Here is a 23075-nt window from a genome sequence, read left to right on the forward strand (position 1 = left end):
AACTGAGATCGATCAAATGTACTGTACTTTCGCTTGTTGGGGCGTAGTTGACGGCTGAAAAATGCCAGGGGCTGCCAAACACCTCCTATAAGCTGCTCGTGTACTGCACCTACAGCCCAGTCTGAGGCATCGGTGGAGATAGCGATAGGAGCGCCAGGAACAGGATGAGATAGCATGGTTGCTTGAGTTAGAGCTTGCTTAGTGTCCACAAACGACTTGGTCATCTCCTCCGACCAGGTGATCGGGTTTGCTTTGCTGTGTCCTTTGATGGCGCCGTACAAAGGTCGCATGAGCTCAGCGGCCCGAGGAATGAAACGGTGATAAAAATTGACCATCCCCAGAAATTCTTGCAGCGCTTTGATAGTGTGGGGCACAGGGAACTGTTCGATGGCGTCCACTTTGTTTGGTAGCGGGAAAGCCCCCATGTCTGTTACTCGGTGACCAAGAAAGTCGATGGCCCCCAGGCCAAAATGACACTTGGCAGGGTTAATTATCAAACCGTGTTGACTGAGTCGGGCAAAAAGCAAGCGTAGATGAGTGAGATGTTCGTGTGCGGAGGAACTGGCGATCAGGATGTCATCTAAATACACAAATATAAAGTCCAAATCCCGTAAGATTGAGTCCATCATGCGCTGAAATGTTTGGGCCGCATTCTTGAGGCCAAAAGGCATCCGTAAAAACTCAAAGAGGCCAAACGGTGTTATCACAGCTGTTTTGGGGATGTCCTCATGGAAAACTGGTACCTGATGGTATCCACGCACCAGATCCACTTTGGAGAAGATGGTTGCCCCTGCCAGGCGCGCTGAAAAATCCTGAATGTGAGGAACGGGGTATCGGTCGGGCGTGGTGACATCATTGAGCCGACGATAATCCCCACACGGGCGGTAACCACCATCAGTTTTGGGGACTATGTGTAGGGGTGAGGCCCAAGGACTGTTGGAGCGTCGCACAATTCCCAGGTTTTCCATGTTAGTAAACTCCGCCTGAGCCGCTGCCATCTTTTCAGGATGCAAGCGTCGGGCTCGGGCATGCACTGGGGGTCCAGACGTCAAAATATGGTGTACAACCCCATGGCTAGCTGAGGCTGATGAGAAAGTGGGTTTAGTGAGATTGGGAAATTCACTGAGTATTCGAGCAAACTCGCACTCCACGGTCAACGCGCTAGAGAGTGTGGTTGTTGCAAAAGTGCTTCGTGAACAAGGTAACACATTGAAACCTTCCGCAGTGACTAAGCAACAGTTCTTTACATCTACCAAAAGTCCATAAGAGCACAGAAAATCTGCGCCCAGGAGGGGCCTGCTCACATCTGCTAAAACAAACTCCCATGTAAAACGTTGTCCATTGAAACACAGCGGGACTAGCCGTGTCCCATACGTCTTAATTTTACCTTCGTTGGCCGCTTCGAGCGGTGTGCCAGTTTTGCCGGATCGTCTGTCCACAGGTGATGCCGGAATCACGCTAACTTGTGCTCCTGTGTCACACAAGAAATGTCGGCTGGATAGCGAATCTGTGATGAAAAGGAGATATTCAGCATTATGTGTCACTACGCTGCTGACTGTTGGGATTCCTCGGCTCCCACTGAACGTGCAAGGGGCACGACATTTCTTGGCTTTTGCTCCGAAACAGGCGTGAAAGTAACAAAATCCGTGATCGCCTGGCTGCCGTGCCGGAATCGATGGCCGTACGTCTGGACAGCGCTCTGCAGCTCTCGTTACGGGATACACAAACGTGGCCGTTGAGTCATTAGCCGTAAATTTGTGCGAAGCTATGTGATATTCGTCCGCCAGCTGGGCTAGTTCTCTGTAATCAGTCACCGCGCTGTTTGCGAGAGAGGTGCGAACGTTCGGTGGCAACTGTTGTAGGAACAATTCTTTAAACAGAAAACATGGTTTATGCTCACCGAGCAATGCTAGCATGTGATCCATCAATTCGGACGGCCGGGAATCTCTGAGACCCGGCAGCGAGAGCAAACGACGTGCTCTGTCAGTCTCTGATAAACTGAAAGTCTTTAGCAGGTAAGCCTTTAGCGCAGCGTATTTGTGTCGTTCTGGGGGATTTTCCAGGATGCTTAACGCTCGTGCGGCTGTGGAACTGTTGAGAGCTGCGACCACATAGTAGTATCTCGTGTCGTCCGCGGTTATCTCTCGCAAAGCGAACTGAGCCTCGGCTTGAGCGAACCACACAGACGCTTGTTGCTCCCAAAACTCCGGAAGCTTAAGCGATACAGCATTTGTCGACATTTTGCGTTAATAGTTCTGACTCGGGGTCACCAATGTAGCACTAGTGCTAACAAAAGAAAACACGAGGGAACTGCATGTGGTAACTCTCAACGCAGTACGTTTATTGAACTACAAGAACATCACAAAACACAAGAACACCACAGAACTAGAATCCCGGCTCCGCCTACTTAAAGGGGCCGTAAAGCTTCTCTCTCAGTGAATGCTGTTGGTGAATTATGTCAGCAAGTCCATCGTGTGTGTGGCGCTTGCATCTGCCACTACAGTACCCATGTTTACGGATTTTGGATTGTACCTGGTGGGTTCCTTGATAATTTGTGTGAGATTGAGGGCATCTATCTTAGATTGAAGGACAACCGGGGTGTTAAGCATATCCCAATTTAAGTCACCTAACATTACAAACTCAGAAGATAGATGGGGAGCAATCAATTCACATATAGAGTCCCGGGCACAGCTGGGGGCTGAGGGGGGTCTGTAACAGGCGGCAACAGTGAGATTCTTTGGATTTTTAAGAGTAGAAGCTCAAACTGTTTGGGCACAGACCTGGACAGTATGACAGAACTCTGCAGGTTATCTCTGCAGTAGATTGCAACTCCGCCACCTTTGGCAGTTTATCTTGACGGGAAATGTTGTAGTTGGGGATGGAAATTTCCGAATTTTTGGTGGCCTTCCTAAGCCAGGATTCAGACACAGCTAGGACATCCGGGTTGGCGGAATGTGCTAGCGCAGTGAATGAATCAAATTTAGGGAGGAGGCTTCTAATGTTAACATGCATGAAACCAAGGCTTTTACGGTTACAGAAATCAACAAATGAGAGCGCCTGGGAAATAGGTGTAGTACTGGGGGTTACAGGACCAGGGTTTACCTCTACATCACCAGAGGAACAGAGGAGTAATAGAATCAATATTCGACTAAGGGCTTTTAGAACAGGACGTCTAGTACATTGAGTACATAGAATAAAAGGAGCAGATTTTTGGGCGTGGTGGAATAGATTAATGGCATAATGTAGACAAAAATTTAGTGGGATGTGCGTTCAGTGGGGGTAAACCTATGCGTTGGGTAATGAAGAGAGAGGTTGCATCTCTGGAGACACCAGTTAAGCCAGGTAAGGTCTCCGCATGTGTGGGGGGAGGGACATAAAAGCTATCAGAAGCCAGTAGAGCAGGACTGGAGGCTCTACAATGAAATAAGACAATAATAGCTAACCTAAACAACAGAAGACAAGGCATATTGAAATAAGTGGCATAAATAGAAAAGATAAAATAAACAAAATATCAAGTTAATTAAGAGGGCTAGGACAACAACGGATAATGGCGATGAAATGAACAAAGAGGGTCAGTTAGAAAAAGATGTACTACACACAAGACCTGAGGCCTGGTAGTTAAACAGAAAGAAATACCATATAACCAAACAGTCATGCGGGCATCAGATGTGAGGCTAAGCAATCATAGGATCCGATGAATAGCAAAGTAGTGAGCCGGGGATCAGTTCAATGGGCACGACGTTCAGAGTGCCAGCAAGGCCGGCGCCAGCAGATGGATCCTCGGCAACGTCGCAGTGGAGAACCCCGCTGAGATCACATCGGACAACCACGTCGGCGGACCAGTCACGGTGGCTCGCTGGGGGTCCGCATCGACAGCAAAAGCCCAGGTAGGTCGACAAGGTACTGGGGCCCGGGAGAGTAGCTAGCACACGTCGGCTGTCCGGGAGATGAGCCTAGCTCACGCTAGCATTGGTAGGATGTAAACAATGGAGCTTTAGCTATAAACGTCGGTCACTCAAATGCAGCTAGCTAGATGTGATGATCCGGTGTGGTGGTCCTGTAATTTCAGTGGAAGTCCAGTGAAGTCGAAGGGAACGCAATCCGATAAGCGCTGGATAAACGCTGGATTGGTAGCGCGCTGAGCAGACTGGCCAATATTGTCCGACTGAGAGCTAGCTGAGCAGCCATATTCGGGTAAATAAAGGAAAAACAAGGATGTTTGGCCCGATATTTAATCCGTTTCACGTAGGATAAGGTGGCTTGCAGGAGGGGTAAATGGGAACAAAATAAAATGTATGGCAAGACGAATTACAAACTATATACACGGGACACGAGACGGGACAAAACAAAAAGACGTCTGCACTGTTACGCCACCTTATTACACAACTACTTAAAAACTGGACATGAAATGTGAATTTGAAATATTTGATTGGCTCATTTCAAACATTCAAAATTGGTTTAATCATTTGTAAATATAATGTCATATGTGTTATTAAAAGACATATTTATATTGAATGTTTGTGTAATACTAAAATGATTGACAGCATGCGGGTCATATGGTAGTTTTGAGCGGTTGTTATTTGAAAAGAACAAACCTTGGAATGTGGCCACTGGCCAATCAGAATCAAGCATTCAAATGAGCCGTGTTATAAAAGTGTGTTAATCCACAGATGGGGGTGTGTTAAAGTATTTCCATGACGTGCATTAAAACCCTTTAACACACCGCTAGCTGTGGATTATTATAGAAAAAAACACTTTTATTCATCATGCATCATGTTTCAGAAAGTTACAGGAAGGGTGTTGCTTTAAACTCTTTTCAAAAATATGTTAAGTAAAAAAGTATTTTTGTTAAAGTCATGTTAAAAAGTAAGATGTGCTGTGTGTGTGTGTGTGTGTATGAGATGTTTAGTTTAGTTTTATTTGACTGTTTGTCAGCGGCTGTTGTTAATGTTTGTGTCCTCATAACTCTTGTTTATGGTCTGCTATGATTAGGTCATGATGTGACGGCTCATATATTTCGGTATGTGACCTTTTGTCAGTTAATAATTTTTTCTTGAAATGAAGTGTGAGGGAGGAACAAACACTTTGTGTGTGTGTGTGTGTGTGTGTGTGTGTGTGGATGGATGGACATGCATTTACAGTGCTGCTGAATTTCCTGATGATTGACAGGCAGATAAATGCTTAGGGCCGTCACATGGGTTCATGGCAATGTTTCTTCTCTAGCTGTTGGATAAACAAGTGAACAGAATAAAAGCTGCACGGACATGCATACATCAAGCCCTTTATAATGAGTATAGACTGTCTCAGAAAGCTTTAAGTGTGTTTGTTGTCATATGTTGTTTGTGCGGCTCACGTTATTGTTGTATGTTTCATGGCATCGTACCCATATACTGAAGTGTCACAGCACAACACAAAAGATCCGTCATCCTGTCAGGAAATATATTCACTGTAGTCATAAGTGTGACAGAAGCCGCGCGCTCTCCAGACCGAGATTTCATGTACTTGATCATGTATAAGCTGCCATTCATGCTTACCGGATGAGAACAGCTGCTGGGAAACTCGCGATCCTCCTACAGAGAAGACACATGACAAAAGAAGTCATGAATCCGTCGGAAAGATCCTGCTGAGTGAGTCATGAGAGCCAGCAGAGCGGACCAAAGAGAAAAGAGGAATGAAAGGAAAAAGAAATCCACGGTGACTCACACTGTGTGTGGATTTAAAGAAGCTTACGGAAGGAAAGAGAGAAAGAACGAAAGAAAAAGAAAATGCTGAGATTCACAGATATGCAATATTCTAAAAGCGTGTTTTCATTATTATTTTACAGCTAATTGGCTGAACAAAAATCTGAACAGTACAGAAAGCTTTACCTCTGCCCATTGGCCAGACAAACAGGTGGCCCCGCCCCAAACTCACCTTTGGGTTAAACATATGACAAAGAACACTGTCTTCTGAAAGCATCGCTTCAATAAAACTGAATCAAACCCGGTCTACTTATATAGCAATGAAATGCGATTGAACACTTTATTTATCAGTAGATCTTATAATAATGCTTTTGTTGTATAAATATGCATGTTTTATAAATGTTAGAGGCTGAATGAACATGCGCATCATGACAGCTCATAAGACAACATGTGTGTGAGTGATGATGAGTCGGCCACTGAAGCTCAGCAGGGAAAGCAAGAGGTGTTAGTGAGGCCAGCAGGGGGTGGTCACCCTGAGGTCTGTGGGGGTCCCGCTCTCTATGAATAGCACCCTCCTTAGGATGTGACGTTAAACCGAGGTCCTGACTTCCATGGCACTTCTGGTAAAGTTAGGGGTACAGTATATTCCCGGTGTCGGCCCTGATCTATCAATGATCTCCATCCACTGAACTGTCTCTCTCTCCTCTCCTCCTATAGCTGGTGTGTGGTGAGCGCACTGTTGTACTGTGGCTGCCGTCACATCATCTACACCCTGGTTGGTGGGTATGGAGAGACCCCCTCGTATGATCGTAAAGTGCTTCATTCATCAATGGGTGGTTGAAGGAGGACACAAATAAAGTCATGTGAACTTACTTCCAGTACGAATGAAACACATTGTACAAGAAAATTACAAGAAATCGAAGGCTTTCATGAAACAACTCCATATGATAGAAGCGCACACACCTCTATGAAGTATGTCTACTGTTTGGGATAGACTGGAAGACAGTACGATGGTTTAGTTTTATAAAGAAACTTTTATGGCTCTTCACCTTATGAACAAGTGGTTTATATGTACAGACACTTTGAGGGCTTTTCCGCCATCGCACCTCACTGTTCTAAACACCGTCTGAAACGGTCACAGTTGTGTTTCCACAAACTTTGGTCACGGCTGTCTAAGCGTCCTGAATGGTGCTCATGAATGCGCACAGAGGCGTTATAGCTCCGTCTCTTGTGTTACCATGAAGCGTGTGACGCGTTTGTGTTTACATTCTAAAAACGTCCGTTATCAGCCCTGCGGTGGAAAATGAAACCATTTACGTACCAGCTGGCCTGGATCGCCACGGAGTGGAAAGATTAAGCAACGAGAACGATTCTGCGCGATGGTGGAAAAGTGCTCGTTGAAAACAATGAAGATATTCATGATAAGGAGGCAATGGAAAGTTCATCCTCTTAACGTGAAGCGGTCACGCACCATGACCGTGTGAATGTCTCTGCCATATCAAACCCACTCATTCATTTCTTTCTCACTGAAGTTTCCATCTGGACACACAGACATGTCTTTGTTACACACAGCAGAACGTTTGTCTGTCTACATGTGTTGTAGGTGTTGTGTAGTGACGACAGATGGACAGAGACGGCCGTTCGGCTGCTGCTGACCTTTCATACACCATCGACATTCACCCACACAGTAACACGTCAACAAACAACAACATTCATACTGTGAGATGTGAAAGAAACAAACAGCAACTGTTCAAGACACAGATGAATTATTGTTGTTTTCTTGAGATCAAACCTCACATGTGATGCCTGTGACGTCAATTCATCTGTGTGCGGCTGACATACATCAGCAAGGCTGTTTATCTTCCTCCGTGTGAAATGTTTGTTAGGTGAAAGTTGGTGTGTTTTATGGCAGGTTACACTGAGTTGAAATCGAACATCTGGACTTTGTTATCCTTTGTTTGACATTTAAACTGTGAGGGTATCCATGTCATTCCACTTCACAGCAACTTTGACGCGAGATCTTCTGACTGTGATCAGGATTAAAGCAGCAACGTTGTGAACGTGACAGTTTCAGATGAACACATGATGAATGATCACTGCTTCTGTTGTTGTTTTCAGATCTGGAAAGCTTTGGCCTCCAGCTGATGTTGAAGAAAACAAGACGACTTGCACATCCACAGGAACGCCGCTGGAGTCACAGGTACCGACACATCAAGCTCTTAGTTACTCTAGTGTGTTTTCCCTTTTGACTAAATACTTATTTAGCGGATTAAAAACATATACGATTGTATTTTCAGTAACAGTGAACTGTGTGTATCTGGAGGTGTGTGTCGTATTATAAAGCTTTTAAATGTTGCGCTGTGAAGAGAGGGATGATATTTCTACACAGCTAAACAGCTTTGTGTGAGTCTGTGTTTCCCTCAAAAATCTCCAGGCATAGCTCACCTTCGGCCTAACTATTCCAAATATAGAAATATGAAATATGTGAGAAATATGTAATCAGAACAGTTTTAACCTTTTAAACTCAAAAATGATAATTCTGTCATCATCTTCTCTCCCTCTTGTCATTTCAAACCTTCTGCAGAACACAAAAGAAGATATTTTGAAGAAAGTTGGTAACGGAACTGCACTGGACCTCGTAAACTTCTATTGTACGGATGCAAGTGAATGGGGGGCCGTTAACAGCATTCTTCAAAATATCTTCTTTTGTGTTCTGCAGTAGAAAGAGATTCATAAAGGTTTAAGATGACAAGAGGGCGTGTAAATGATGACAGAATTTGTGAACCATCCCTTTAACATCATCATCAAGGTAGCTAATAGCCCTGATGATACACCGAGGTAGCTTTCTACTGTTTTGTAATGGAGGAACTGCCCTGTGTAATTATAACTTGTTAGTTTCCCCCTATGTAATGGCCTCGTGTTTGTTGTCCAGTGCGAGTTCGTTTTGTAACATCTCTTGTTGTTTGCCTGGTTGTCACCCTGGTTTCCTGGAGATTTTGAATTACCTTGTTTTATGTCGTGGTCCCCAGTTAGTTGTGCTTTTGTATTTTCATGGATTTAGGGGTTTAATACTGCTTCTTGGTTTTTACCCCATTGTGGGAAGTTTTTGTTTCCAGTTCATATTCACTATGTTCCTGTTTTTCCCCCCATCGAGGGTGTTTGTTTTATATTAAAGTTTCCGAGTGTCCGCTACTGCTGCCTGCGCTTCGTGGCAGTCCCTGACACCCCTGAAGTTCTAAAGGAGATAATGTCACTAGGCTTGCTTTAGATTGGCTCTGTCATATGACAAAAGTCATAAAAGTATTAATCTGTTTAGTAGCTTGTGTGATGGATGTCTTCAACACTCGTGAGAATATTACAACTTTATGGCAGATGATTTGCAAATGCATTTGCTATTGGAACAACATGGCGCATGATGTGAACATAACTGCGGCGTGCTAAAGGGATCAAAAGCACTGGCGCCGCATCATGTCAGGTGTATGTTAGAGCTCATGTCAGAGAAAGCAGAATTGAGCTCACCGCAGACCAATAGCGTTTTTAGGAAACATTTTCATCACGTGACAGTTTTCACATAGTTGTATCCCTTCATTCATTTTTTACAGACCTTTCGACCAATCAGCAGTGGCAACAGCCCCATTTCCAAGAGTCCTGTTACTTGCAGCACCTCCTCCAATAACACAAACACCAGACCGGTGTACAACAATCCGCTCGGCCTGTACGCTCACAACAACGGCAACGGTGCCCTACCCAAACAGATGGCCGGCCTCAGTCTGACCTCTACGTACAGGTGTGTCACAAACAGCACACGCACACAACACGCCACCCCGCCATGTAAGTTCAAGCAGGCCAAAGACAAACGGAGCCTCTGACATGTGTTTTAATCAATGAACTGAAACTGATTTGATCAGAGAAGATCTGTTGATGAAGATCTGCCAAAGTTAATGATGACACTTACATAAATGTTTGTCCATGATAATGAATGAATCTCATCTGAAGCTGTAGCCATCTGCATTAGCACCCAATGAAAGAGGTAACTGAAGTGTGTACATGTGTGTACTGAGGATCCCAGTGTGTTTTTCTCCACGATTTCAGCCCTGATGTGTCACTGAACTCATCGGGCAGCCGTAACGGTTTTGACACACAGTCAGACGTCTATAAGATGCTTCAGGACCCTGAAGAACCCGCATCAGCTCCCAAACAATCAGGCTCTTTCAGATACCTGCAGGGAATGCTGGACGCTGAGGGCGGAGGTCAGACTTTTTTTCAGCTTTCACACGTCTTTCATTAAAAGTATGTCAGTCTAGTGAGAGAAACCAAAACATGACCCTGCTGTCACTGACATCATCATCATCCTCCGCTCACACAACACACAGGAAAAAGAAGAAATGTCACTTTGGAAAAGAAAATTTTGTCCAGCAACATGAAAATAGCAATCAAATGTCTCTGTCTTATGGCTTCAGAAAGCACGCGTGGGCTCTGGGTTTGTGTTTTGTGCCTAGAAAAGTGTTACACAACACAAACTCACTCACAAGATGCTCAATCGGACGTTTTCAGAGGCGATGAGGAGATTGAGCTGATCTGAGCAGACAGGATGATGAGCTTCTGGAAGAATACAGTCATGATGTGATGTGTTGATCTGTGTGTGTGTGTGTGTGTGTGTTTCAGGGACGGACAGATCTGGAGGAAGAGTTTTGTGTTCTCCGGTAAAATCTCCCATCACAGCTCCTCTTCCTCCTCTGCCGGGTCTAAAGAAACTGCCTCAGTGTACCAGATGTGCAAACGGCATCGTGTGAGTAACTTTTACACAGAGACAATGTCTCTTATAAACACATGCGTGATGGCAAACAACAGCAATATTTTGTCACGTGTTTTAAGATGTTTAAGGGACAGTTCATCCCCAAATGAAGATTCACTCATCCTCCTGTCGTTCAAACCCTCCATGACTTCTTAGTTCTTCTGAAACAAAACAAACGACTTCTCTCAAACAGAAACCAGTTTAGTAGATGTCATGTTTTTATAATGCCAGTGAGTTGTGTTTGTGTCTTCTCAAGCTTCAAAAGAACACCAAAGCTTTATGAAATAATTCCACACGTGTATTCCCAGTCATAAACTACGATACCATATTCCAATTCCTTATAGAAATATATACAGTATACGCATGGAATGACCTCTGTGAAAGTAAAACAGTGATATTCAGCCAGACGCTCATCTTTGTGCCACCTGTTGATGATGACAGCTTCCCATCTTTTACTTGCTTTATGTAGAATCTCACAGGTCTCTTCCAAGGCTTTAACTCCACATTTATACATAAACAGTTTAGAGAGAGAGAGAGAGAGAGAGAGAGAGCTTTGGCTCCTTGCCACTGTCGCCACTTGCGTACTTACTGTGAGACTGCTGACATAGTTTTCTGCCAGGGGTCACTAACCTTTTAACCAAAGAGACATTTTTCTAGTTTTGGTTAATTCACTTTTGCAAAAGAGCCATTGCAAAACTACAATTGTATATATATAGCTTGATTTATGTCCACAGACCACCGTCTCACTTATGGTCCCTGTGGGGATCAATCGTTCTTTTCTTTTGATAAGATAACATGTCCACAGACAACTCAGATACAGTGAAACAAAGCAAACAGTACAAACATCTGGGGCTCCAGATGTGTAGTAGAGTGTGAAGGTTCTTGATGGGGTGTAGGAGTGTAGTAGGGTGTGAAGGTTCTTGATGGGGTGTAGGAGTGTAGCAGGCTGTGAAGGTTCTTGATGGGGTGTAGGAGTGTAGCAGGCTGTGAAGGCTCTTGATGGGGTGTAGGAGTGTAGTAGGGTGTGAAGGTTCTTGATGGGGTGTAGGAGTGTAGTAGGGTGTGAAGGTTCTTGATGGGGTGTAGGAGTGTAGCAGGGTGTGAAGGTTCTTGATGGGGTGTAGGAGTGTAGCATGGTGTGAAGGTTCTTGATGGGGTGTAGGAGTGTAGCAGGGTGTGAAGGTTCTTGATGGGGTGTAGGAGTGTAGTAGGGGGTGAAGGTTCTTGATGGGGTGTAGGAGTGTAGTAGGGTGTGAAGGTTCTTGATGGGGTGTAGGAGTGTAGTAGGCTGTGAAGGTTCTTGATGGGGTGTAGGAGTGTAGTAGGGTGTGAAGGTTCTTGATGGTGTGTAGGAGTGTAGTAGGCTGTGAAGGTTCTTGATGGGGTGTAGGAGTGTAGTAGGGTGTGAAGGTTCTTGATGGGGTGTAGTAGTGTAGTAGGCTGTGAAGGTTCTTGATGGGGTGTAGGAGTGTAGTAGGGTGTGAAGGTTCTTGATGGGGTGTAGGAGTGTAGTAGGGTGTGATGATTCTTGATGGGGTGTAGGAGTGTAGTAGGCTGTGAAGGTTCTTGATGGGGTGTAGGAGTGTAGTAGGGTGTGATGATTCTTGATGGGGTGTAGGAGTGTAGTAGGGTGTGATGATTCTGGATGGGGTGTAGGAGTGTAGTAGGGTGTGAAGGTTCTTGATGGGGTGTAGTAGTGTAGTAGGCTGTGAAGGTTCTTGATGGGGTGTAGGAGTGTAGTAGGCTGTGAAGGTTCTTGATGGGGTGTAGGAGTGTAGTAGGGTGTGAAGGTTCTTGATGGGGTGTAGGAGTGTAGTAGGGTGTGATGATTCTTGATGGGGTGTAGGAGTGTAGTAGGCTGTGAAGGTTCTTGATGGGGTGTAGGAGTGTAGTAGGGTGTGATGATTCTTGATGGGGTGTAGGAGTGTAGTAGGGTGTGATGATTCTGGATGGGGTGTAGGAGTGTAGTAGGGTGTGAAGGTTCTTGATGGGGTGTAGTAGTGTAGTAGGCTGTGAAGGTTCTTGATGGGGTGTAGGAGTGTAGTAGGCTGTGAAGGTTCTTTATGGGGTAAAGGGATGTAGTAGGGTGTGAAGTTTCTTAATGGGGTGTAGGAGTGTAGTAGGCTGTGAAGGTTCTTGATGGGGTGTAGGAGTGTAGTAGGCTGTGAAGGTTCTTGATGGGGTGTAGGAGTGTAGTAGGGTGTGAAGGTTCTTGATGGGGTGTAGGAGTGTAGTAGGGTGTGAAGGTTCTTGATGGGGTGTAGGAGTGTAGTAGGGTGTGAAGGTTCTTGATGGGGTGTAGGAGTGTAGTAGGGTGTGAAGGTTCTTGATGGGGTGTAGGAGTGTAGTAGGGTGTGAAGGTTCTTGATGGGGTGTAGGAGTGTAGTAGGCTGTGAAGGTTCTTGATGGGGTGTAGGAGTGTAGTAGGGTGTGAAGGTTCTTGATGGGGTGTAGGAGTGTAGTAGGGTGTGAAGGTTCTTGATGGGGTGTAGGAGTGTAGTAGGGTGTGAAGGTTCTTGATGGGGTGTAGGAGTGTAGTAGTGTGTGAAAGTATGCTGGCGCAGATCCAGTGATATTCCTGTAGGCAAACATCAGTGACTTGAATCTGATCCGGGCTTCAACCGGTAGCCAGTGGAGAGAGAAGCCGTCCAGCACCGTAAGGGCCACTGGGAAGGACTAATCCCTCACTGAGGAAATGCGCTATGGAGACCACTTCCTACCGCAGGGACATGTTTAGTGGCGACCCACACATGGTCTCGCCGATTGGGGAGATCTCGTGGGAAAATGTGTGTAATGAGTAAATGATGACATAATTTTTATTTTTGGGTGAACAATAACTTTAAAACGTTGTTTTCGCCTGCACTGAAATAAAAAGGACGACACGTCTGTGTTTTAATGGAATGTTACATCACAGCATCAGCTCGCATATTGTTGGTTGCTTGGAAACATAACTGATAGTAGATTATCAAGCTCAATGGAGCGATTTAAGATTTCTGAGCTAGAGATTAGATAAGAATCCTAGATCAACTAAACATTTGTTTCTCTAATGGCAATTTTGTAAAATCCTAATTTAAAGTTATCAAATCTTAATGAGTAAGATGACTTTAGCATTTCTTGATGACTTTATGAAATGTATGTGTCTGTCTGTAACGTGAGTGTAAATGTGTTATTGTGTTGTTTATCACAGGGGAACCATCGTGAAGGCCAGAGATAAACTCTATCATCCCGACTGTTTCACGTGTGATGACTGTGGCCTCAATCTGAAACACAGAGGTTATTTCTTCATCGATGATCATCTGTATTGTGAGACTCACGCTAAAGCTCGCGTGCAGCCACCAGAGGGCTATGATGTGGTGGCCGTCTATCCAAACTCGAAAGTGGAACTTGTGTGAACACCCTCACACACACAGAGAGAGAGAGAGAGCACGAGCGACTCGTACACCTGCACATGAGAATATGACTCTGAACGCTCAGCTTCTCTTGGGACCATGAACTTGAATCTGCTGTGTTTTTATCACATGAGACTTCATTCTATGAATCACTTTGAAACACTTTGTGAATTGATCGTACAGTTACATTTATGATAGTTTCAATGCAGAATTTCATAAATGAGGCGGCTGATGTTCTCATGTGATGAAATATTCTCTGAGCGTACATTCATCGGGAACATTACTAACTTTACCACGTCGGCTCTGGGTTACTTCTCTCGGGTTTTCTTTACTGATGAAACATACTGTAACTGGTTATGCTCTTGTAAGTTCTGTATAAACTGACTGATGTTTGTTTTCTACATTCTTATGAATGATGTACGTTGTTTTTAAACTTGTAACACATCGGAGGTTTGCTTTCTGTAGAGATTTCTGAATAGTTTGAATGCTAACAGATCCTCATTAATTGAAACTATGAATACATGAGACGTTTTTGATAGTTTGTTGTCTCCTGATGTCCAGAAAAAAAGAAAATCATATGGTTTGTCTTTTGTTCATACACCACAAATGGATGTTTCGAGAAAAGAATTCCCACACACAGTGTGACAGCACCCTCTCAAACACACATTGATATGGAACTGGACAGCATCAGTCCCCATTCACTTACATTACATTCTGTGTTTCACTAAAATCACGAGAGTGCTTTTTAAATTCTATATGTGGATTGAACTGTTTCTTTAAAAACGTAATGTTGACCCATGCAGCTATTTTTTCAGCATCATTTACTTCTGTTAAAACAAGACATTAAAATCATCTTCAATATAGTTTTGTTCTTTCAGAGCTTCTGATCCAGACGTTTGTGTCTAAAAAGAGAGGGGTTTGTGTTTTCAGCACAGCTGTCGGGGTCAAACCTCACATTTGTAATAGAAACCAGATTCACTTCACATTCCATACCTCACATTCTCTCGCCACACCGCACGGACGACACGTTTAACATTACAGAGTCAGACTTTTTCTGACCGTTATGTGGAGACAAGCAGAAAATCACGCCACTTTAAAACAGTTACTTTATTTCTTAAAATTAAAAACGATTCCAAAAAACATTTTCAGCTTAATTTACTGTACACAACATCAAACTAATAAAAAAGGCAACAGATTGGAAATTGGAAAAGTCCCCGGATTTAACACTTGCTAGAGCCTCCTTTTGCTTTCTTTACAACTGATAATCTGTATGAATTCGTCAGTAAGCTTATTTTGGGGAACATTTGCCAGTTCTTCTCTGCAGACCTTCAGTTAGATTCTGTGGTGACAGTTGGACATCAACGGGATTAGTTCTTCTGTTAGAAAGAAGTACAGCCACTCCAGAAAAACAGTTCAAATATTGTAATACAGTGTAGGTTTCCATGTTGAGCATTTGTCTGTGGATTTCTATTAGAAGAACAGACACAATAGAAACACAACAATAGAAAAACAACATTGCAAAAAATAACACTTCTGATGACTGATGATCTGTTCAGATAAAAATTGACAATAAATGCAAACAAATATTTATGTACATTGTAATTAGATCAATCTGCTTGAATTCTCCTTGTGGAATTGATGAGAAAAATTGCATCTGATTCATTAGTGTTCAGTGAATTGGAGAATCCCATTGATAAAAATAGTCTGAATGGTTCATTTACAAATAAATATTGATTCTTGAGTTCACTAGCTGATTTAATAATCCTGTCACAGTTTGAGCTTGTTTCCTTTTTTCTATCACTAGAATGGCTACTAGAATAAAATTATAGTGATTAATAATAATGATAAATATAGCTGCAAGCAGCAATTTCGGGCTCAAGCTCTACATGGGCACAAAAGGAAATATATGTGGACATTTCTGAAGATTAGTCTCTGCACATCAGATATTTAAAACCATAAAGAGCACAATATAAAAGTGTATAACCTTTGACCACAAGGTGTCACCAGAGTTGTGTAAGGGGAACAAGTTGTCAATACACAAAAGTGTCGAGAAGATACAGCCTTATGACAATTTGGTGTGCTCGACTTGATTCCAGAAAGCTTTTAAAAATTCAGTTCAAATCAGATAGCTTTTGTAGGAGGAGTTGGGAAAAGTATGTTTTAATCGATATTAACTCGATATGACAGACAGGAAGTATGAAGGTATGAATATTAATCCAACCAATATACTAATGTGAATCGAACATCATCATGTTGATTTCTTCGTATGTTGCAAGCAGATTAATACATTTTGTTATATATCTTGACCACTGGGGGGTATAACTTTACAGGTCCTCAGAGAACATGACCTTGATGAACCATACCAAGTTTCATAGCATTCCTGTCAGGACTCTGTCCTTCCTGTCTCGAGTTTTCTAGCTCACTGGGCAGAGTCATGACATTGTCACGTCTTTCGGACACATGGCGTTTGCTGTTACTTAGCGCCACGTGTCTTCCTGTTATGTCTCTCAGCCCCACCCTCCTGTCTTCCGTAATATTACCATTAGGGTTTCATTCCCATCACCTGCTCTGTGTTTCACTTCTCGTTTGGGTTTTCATTCCCATCACCTGCTCTGTGTTGTCTTGTTTCACTCTCGTTAGGGTTTCATTCTAATCACCTGTCACCACTCTCCCCATGTAATTACACCTCGTTAGTGTCTCCCTTTATATAGCCCCAGTTTCCCTCTGTTCAGTGTCGGTGCATTGCCTAACATATGTTTGCTTACTGTTTGATGTCCGCCGTTGCTGTACACTTGTTCCTGTTTCAGTTTGTGTACTGATTATTTGGATTTCTTGTTTATTTTGTTTAGTCCCCCTCATGGGAAGCGTATGTTGCTAGTGTTTGTTTCCTTTGTTTTCCCCATTGTGGGTTTTTGTTTAAATAAAAGTTTTTTCATTAACCCTTCGTCTGCCTGCATCTGGGTTCTGTCCAAGCCATTCCGTGACAATTCCACCATTGTGTTTCTAAAATACTGCATTTTACGACAAAATTCCAAATGGCCGATGCCCAAAATGGCAGACATGGGAAAACTGGATATAGATAGATCTATGGCCAAACCGTTTGTAATTTATAAGCAACAATTCGGGGCTTGACCCCTCATAATAGCTGCTAGCAACAACCATCAGGGTTCAAGCACTTTAGAAAATCACATCCATTGCAGTCTAGGCAAACCAGAAAATTAGGGCTCACACCATAACATTAACAAACACACACACAGATTTCTTTTGGTATCCTCACAGCGACATGTCAAAATGTCGGTTGTCGTTAACCTAACATAATGATGTTTTCTTTCCCTTACCCCAATCAAACCTCTGAAGGGAACAGACACAGAAATGTCAAGATTTGAATAATAAGGTTTAATAAAGGTTTAATATAATATATCAAAAGTTGTTTGGCTGATCGCCACAAGAAAAGCCTGAAGGTTGAACCAGACAGGGCCTATGACATTACTGCTGCATGTGCTATACTGGAAGAGTTTTGAGGGCAGACCTGGCCTGTTAAAAAATGTGATGGTCTCCACCCCTCCTGGGCTGGTGCTTTTCTCCTGTGTAGAAATATGGCAAATAGTCTTAATGCTAAAACTTGACTCACTGGGGCCCAGGTCAGGAAGCAGAGAGAATGGCATAACCAATGGTCTGCTTGCCGTCTCACGTTGCAAAATAGACAACACGCGATAATCCTTCAGCAGACCGAAGACATTTCGTATCAATATCTGGTATCATGCTTGCTTTACTGGCCTATGGCTGCAAATCAAACTCCTTTTTACAAATATGGTAGAACAATAATTTGAACTACCAAAGGTGCGTTTCTTGATAATCCGCCTGAATTGTCTCAAATCTCTAGCATGAGTAATAACGCTGAAGATCTTGACTTTACCATTGAAAATTTTAACGCTACCTTCTCGGAAACGGCAGACATAGTTGCTCCTCTGCGCTTAAAGAAGATTAAAATTGACAGCCCGACACTGTGGTATAATGAACATACTCAAGCTCTAAAGAAAACGGCACGAAAAATGGAGCGCAACTTTAAGAAAACTAAATAAGAGGTATTTCGTACTGCCTGGAAGGATAGTATTGAAAAAATACACGAAAGCCCTAAAAACATCTAGATCTGCCTACCTTTCATCACTAATAGAAGAACACCAGCATAACCCTAGGTTTTTATTTGATACAGTGGCTAAAATAATTAATAATAATCGTCAGTGACTTCTGATTCTGTATACCAGCATAGCAGTGATGAATTTATGAACAATTTCACAAATAAGATCCAAGATATTAGAGAACAAATTATAAATATGCAACCAAAAGTGAAACCCGCTGAACAAACAACTAACTACAGCGCCTCTAAGGAGAAATTACGTTTATTTTCTACTATAGATCACGATGAACTCTCTAAAATCATTAGATCATCTAAATCAACTGCATGCCTGCTAGACCCTATACCTACAAATCTACTGAAAGAGATGCTCCCAGAAATTACAGATCCTCTTCTTGGCATTATTAACTCATCTCTGACACTAGGACATGTGCCTAAAGCATATAAGGTGACTGTTAAAAGACCCCTTGTAAAAAAACATCTCGACCCTGGAGAACTAGTTAACTAAAGACCTATTTCGCATCTACCTTTCTTATCTAAAGTTCTGGAAAAAGTAGTCTCAACTCAATTATGTTCCTTCCTCCAAAGGAATGACATCAATGAAGATCTCCAGTCTAGATTTAGATCACATTACAGTACAGAGACTGCTGTAAAATTGCGTTTTTCAATCAAAACAATATATATAAACTACGTCATATGCTGTCACAATCAGATGCAGAGAAGCTTATACATGCCTTTATGACATCAAGACTAGATTACTGTAATGCACTATTAGGTGGTTTCCCTCAGGCCTATTACAAAAACTCCAACTGGTCCAAAATGTGGCAGCTCGAGTTCTTACATGACAAAAAAGTATGAGCATATTAGCCCGGTTCTGTAAATCTTGCACTGATTACCTATACAGCATCGCATTAACTTAAAAATCTTGCTTATTGCCTATAAAGCCCTGCATGGTTTAGTTCCTCACTACTTGAGTGAACTTCTCTCGTACAACAGTCCTTAACGTGCACTACACTCTGAGGCGTCCTGTCAGTTGGTAATATCTAGAATTTCTAAATCAAGCGCAGGTGGCAGGATCCGTTTCCTATCTATGCCTAAATTTTGGAACAATCTTCCCCGCAGACACACTCTGTCAGTTTAAATCTAGACTATAGACGTATATTGTTCCCTTTCTGTCGATCTCTCGACGTTATTTTGAACCGAGAGATGGGGTTTGACTTGAGAACCTATCATCTTCTGACTAGTTTTGAAAAGGCCAATGAAATTGGCGAATTAAATTTAGTTGCCGGACTTCGCCCCAGATATCCGGGTCTAAAGGGGAGACGGCGTGCTTATTCATTCACCTTTTGTTCTTCGGAGCCTTGCGCATCTGATGACTACTAAAATATTCCTGAATCTACAACGTGGTGCAGCGGAGTGTCCCTTCTCTGTGACCTTTCCCCGGGCTTCTCAGCAGTTCCAGCGCTGTTCTAAAATAGCTAATTTCCTTAGCGTGGCATGGCCCGCTGCTCCCGTGGGTGCAATACTCTTATTAAGGAGATTTAGAATACAAATGTTAATTGATATGGCCGAATGACGGTCACCGGGTCGTAAGCTACGCTGAGACAATGCCCCGATGGGCCACGACACTGAGACAAGGCCCCGATGGGCCACGACACTGAGACAAGGCCCTGATGGGCCACGACATTGAGACAGGGCCCCGATGGGCCACGACATTGAGACGAGGCCCCGATGAGCCGCGGTGACTGAGGAAATCAAACACTACCACCAGTAAATGCATGAATTTACCTGAATCTTGACCAGATTGAGCTCGTTGAGCTGCCGTGATGGTAGAGGAGTCCAGTCTTATGTAGGACTCGTAAGCAGACGACGACCATCTGCCCATCCGTTTGATGGTCTCTGTTGGAATTCCGCGTTCGGCAGCAGTAGTGGCTGCTCCGATCCTGAAGGAGTGTCCGGTGAACAGGAGGGGCGAGAGATTGCATGCTTTTAAGGCCGCGGCTAGTTTGGTTCTGAACCAGGCTTTAGTGACTGGCGCGCCGTTCGGTAGAGTAAAAAGTGGAAAGTGGGGGGGAGTTTTGGGACGGACTTTCAGATAGAGCGTCATAGAAGTGAATGGACAGAAGCTGGTGTTGATTTTCGGAAAATTTATCGTGAAGGCTTCCGAGGTAAACTGGATGTCGGAAAATGAAAGGCCTTGCATTGGGTTGAAATTTTTCATTGAGTCTGGCATTAATTCCCCCGGGCGCATGAAGCCATAGAAAGCTGAGAGGAACATGGGCTCCAGCAGTGCGTTTACATAAGGAGTAAAAAGCCTGCCGCGGAGGGAATCAATAAGTCTGTGTAATATAGATAATGTGATAGGCTTGCGTCTATCTGGATGATTGCACTACGAACGGGTCAAGCATTTGAGCAACAAACGCACTGAGGGATTGGTGAAGAGGCTCGGATTATCGTTATTATAATACCTTGCGTAAAATTGAATTCCCGCCAGTAGTCTCCGAATGGAAGATATGGTCTGATTACGGGTCTCATAATAATGGACGAGGAAGGAGCAGATTGATGAGATTGAGAATAGCTGAATTTGGAAGGAGAAGCAAAACATGTTAAACTGGGACCAGGCGGAAGTGTATGACTTAAGTGTCGACGGGGCCACTCCTTTAGACATGTAGCGCCCGACTGATTGTCGGAGATAATCTAGTCCAGTTTTATCTCCTCTAGATCGGGCCAGGGCAATGGGTCCTGGTCTGCCGAAGGGCAGAGTCGTCTGAATGCCTGCAGACGAAGACAAGATAGAGCATCAGTGATGGCTTTATGGTGGCCCGGAATGTGTCTGGCTGTGATTATAAAATTATGGAGAACTGATTGAGTGAGATCTCCCTTTGTCGCATCACAGGAAGGGGTGGAGGCACCGGTCTACTCATCCCCAAAGACTGGAAATTCAATCAGCTAACACCCATGTGTGACAACACCTCCTTCGAGTTTCATGCTGTTACTATCACCCACCCTGTTAAAAGTCATTTTGTAGTTATATATCGTCCCCCAGGTCAGCTTGGACACTTCTTGGAGGAGCTGGATGTGCTTCTTTCATCCTTCCCTGAGGATGGTACTCCCCTGGTGGTACTAGGTGACTTCAACATCCACATTGGAAAGCCACAGGCTGCTGACTTCGTCAACCTGACCGCATCGTTTCTCCTCGAGCAGGTTTCCACATCAGCAACCCACAAGTCTGGAAACCATCTAGATCTGATCTTCACAAGGTACTGCTCCACTCATCACTCTCAGGTCACCCCGCTGCACACGTCCGATCACTTCTTCGTCACCCTTGACCTCGACCTCACTGCTCCGGATATCGCAGATGTCTTACCGATGGTCACCTTCCGGCACAACCTGCGGTCTCTCCCTCCCTCCTGTTTTTCCTCTGCTGTCTTCTCTGCACTCCCCCCCTCTGATGAGCTCTCTCTTTTAGATACAGACAATGCCACAGACACCCTGTGCTCCACGCTTTCATCCTGCTTGGACAACCTATGCCCCCTTGCATCTGGACCAGCCCGTCCATCCCCGTCGGCTCCCTGGTTATCGGATGTCCTGCGTGAGCATCGCGCCAGCCTCCGGTCAGCTGAGAGAAAATGGCGCAAGTCAAAAGACCCTGCTGACCTCTCTCTCTACCAATCTCTTCTCTCTTCTTTCTCTGTAGATGTCACCTCTAAAACAGATTACTACCACTCGAGGATCTGCAACTCTCCGGACTCTCGAACGCTCTTCAAAACCTTCTCTGCTCTCCTCTGTCCGCCTGCTCCCGCACCTTCATCGGAGTTAACAGCTGCTGATTTTGCATCGTTCTTCGTAAAGAAAACTACTGCCATCAGCAGCCAGTTCTCTACGCCACCATCTGTCGAACCCGCCCACATCCCTGACACGTGTGTGCTCCCTGCCTTTTCAACTCTGTCTGAAGCTGATGTCTCAAAGGTCATTGGCTCCAACCACCCTACCACCTGCCCAATGGATCCCATCCCCACCCATCTCCTCCAGGCCATCTCTCCAACGGTTGTGCCTGCTCTGACCCACATCATCAACTCCTCGCTCACCACTGGGACATTTCCCACAGCGTTCAAAGAGGCCCGCATCACACCGCTTCTAAAGAAACCCACCCGGGACCCTGCACTTCTAGAAAACTACAGGCCTGTCTCCCTTCTTCCCTTCATCGCCAAAGCCCTGGAGCGAGTTGTGTTCAATCAGCTCTCCTCCTTTCTCATGCAAAACAACCTCCTGGACAGCAATCAGTCTGGGTTCAAGACCGGTCATTCCACAGAGACTGCACTGCTCTCAGTCATCGAAGCCCTGAGACTGGCAAAAGCAGCATCCATGTCATCTGTGCTCATCCTACTGGATCTGTCTGCTGCCTTTGACACTGTCAATCATCACATCCTCCTGGCTTCCCTCAGTGCTATGGGTGTCTCTGGAATGGCGTTGAAATGGTTTGAGTCCTACCTCTCGGGCAGGTCATTCAGAGTATCCTGGAGAGATGAGGTCTCCGCGTCCCAACAGCTCAACACGGGGGTGCCACAGGGCTCAGTGCTTGGACCGCTACTCTTCTCCATTTACATGACATCCCTCGGCTCGGTCATTCAGAAGCATGGCTTCTCCTATCACTGCTATGCCGACGACACACAACTCTACTTGTCATTTCAACCAGACGATCCGACGGTCGCTGCTCGCATCGCGGCATGCCTGAGTGACATCTCGCTTTGGATGAAGGATCATCATCTGCAGCTAAACCTTGCAAAAACGGAACTGCTTGTGATCCCGGCCAACCCAAAGATTCACCACAACCTTACCATTCAACTAGTCTCATCAACGATTACACCGTCCAGCACAGCCAGAAACCTGGGAGTGGTAATCGATGATCGGCTTAACCTCACAAGTCATGTTGCCAGCACCACCCGGTCCTGTAGATTCATCCTCTACAACATTAGGAAAATTAGACCTTTCCTATCGGAGCACTCTACGCAAGTCCTAGTCCAGGCTCTTGTCCTGTCCAAACTGGATTATTGCAATGTGCTTCTGGCTGGACT

The 23075-nt window shown here is 44.3% G+C and overlaps 1 protein-coding gene across 1 annotated transcript in view; it reads left to right on the plus strand.

Annotated features, from left to right (window-relative positions):
* Nucleotides 1-16809, plus strand: part of pdlim4 (PDZ and LIM domain 4) — a 30437-nt gene extending 13628 nt beyond the window's left edge. Inside the window, exons 3-7 of the mRNA XM_079487449.1 lie at nt 7800-7881; nt 9284-9468; nt 9774-9931; nt 10347-10470; nt 13664-16809. Of these exons, the coding sequence (XP_079343575.1) occupies nt 7800-7881; nt 9284-9468; nt 9774-9931; nt 10347-10470; nt 13664-13868 (754 nt within the window). The 3' untranslated portion in view covers nt 13869-16809. The remainder of the gene's footprint in view (nt 1-7799; nt 7882-9283; nt 9469-9773; nt 9932-10346; nt 10471-13663) is intronic.
* Nucleotides 16810-23075: the final 6266 nt, after the last annotated feature.

Source organism: Barbatula barbatula, assembly GCF_947034865.1.
Source record: "Barbatula barbatula genome assembly, chromosome: 22".
Lineage (NCBI taxonomy): Eukaryota > Metazoa > Chordata > Actinopteri > Cypriniformes > Nemacheilidae > Barbatula > Barbatula barbatula.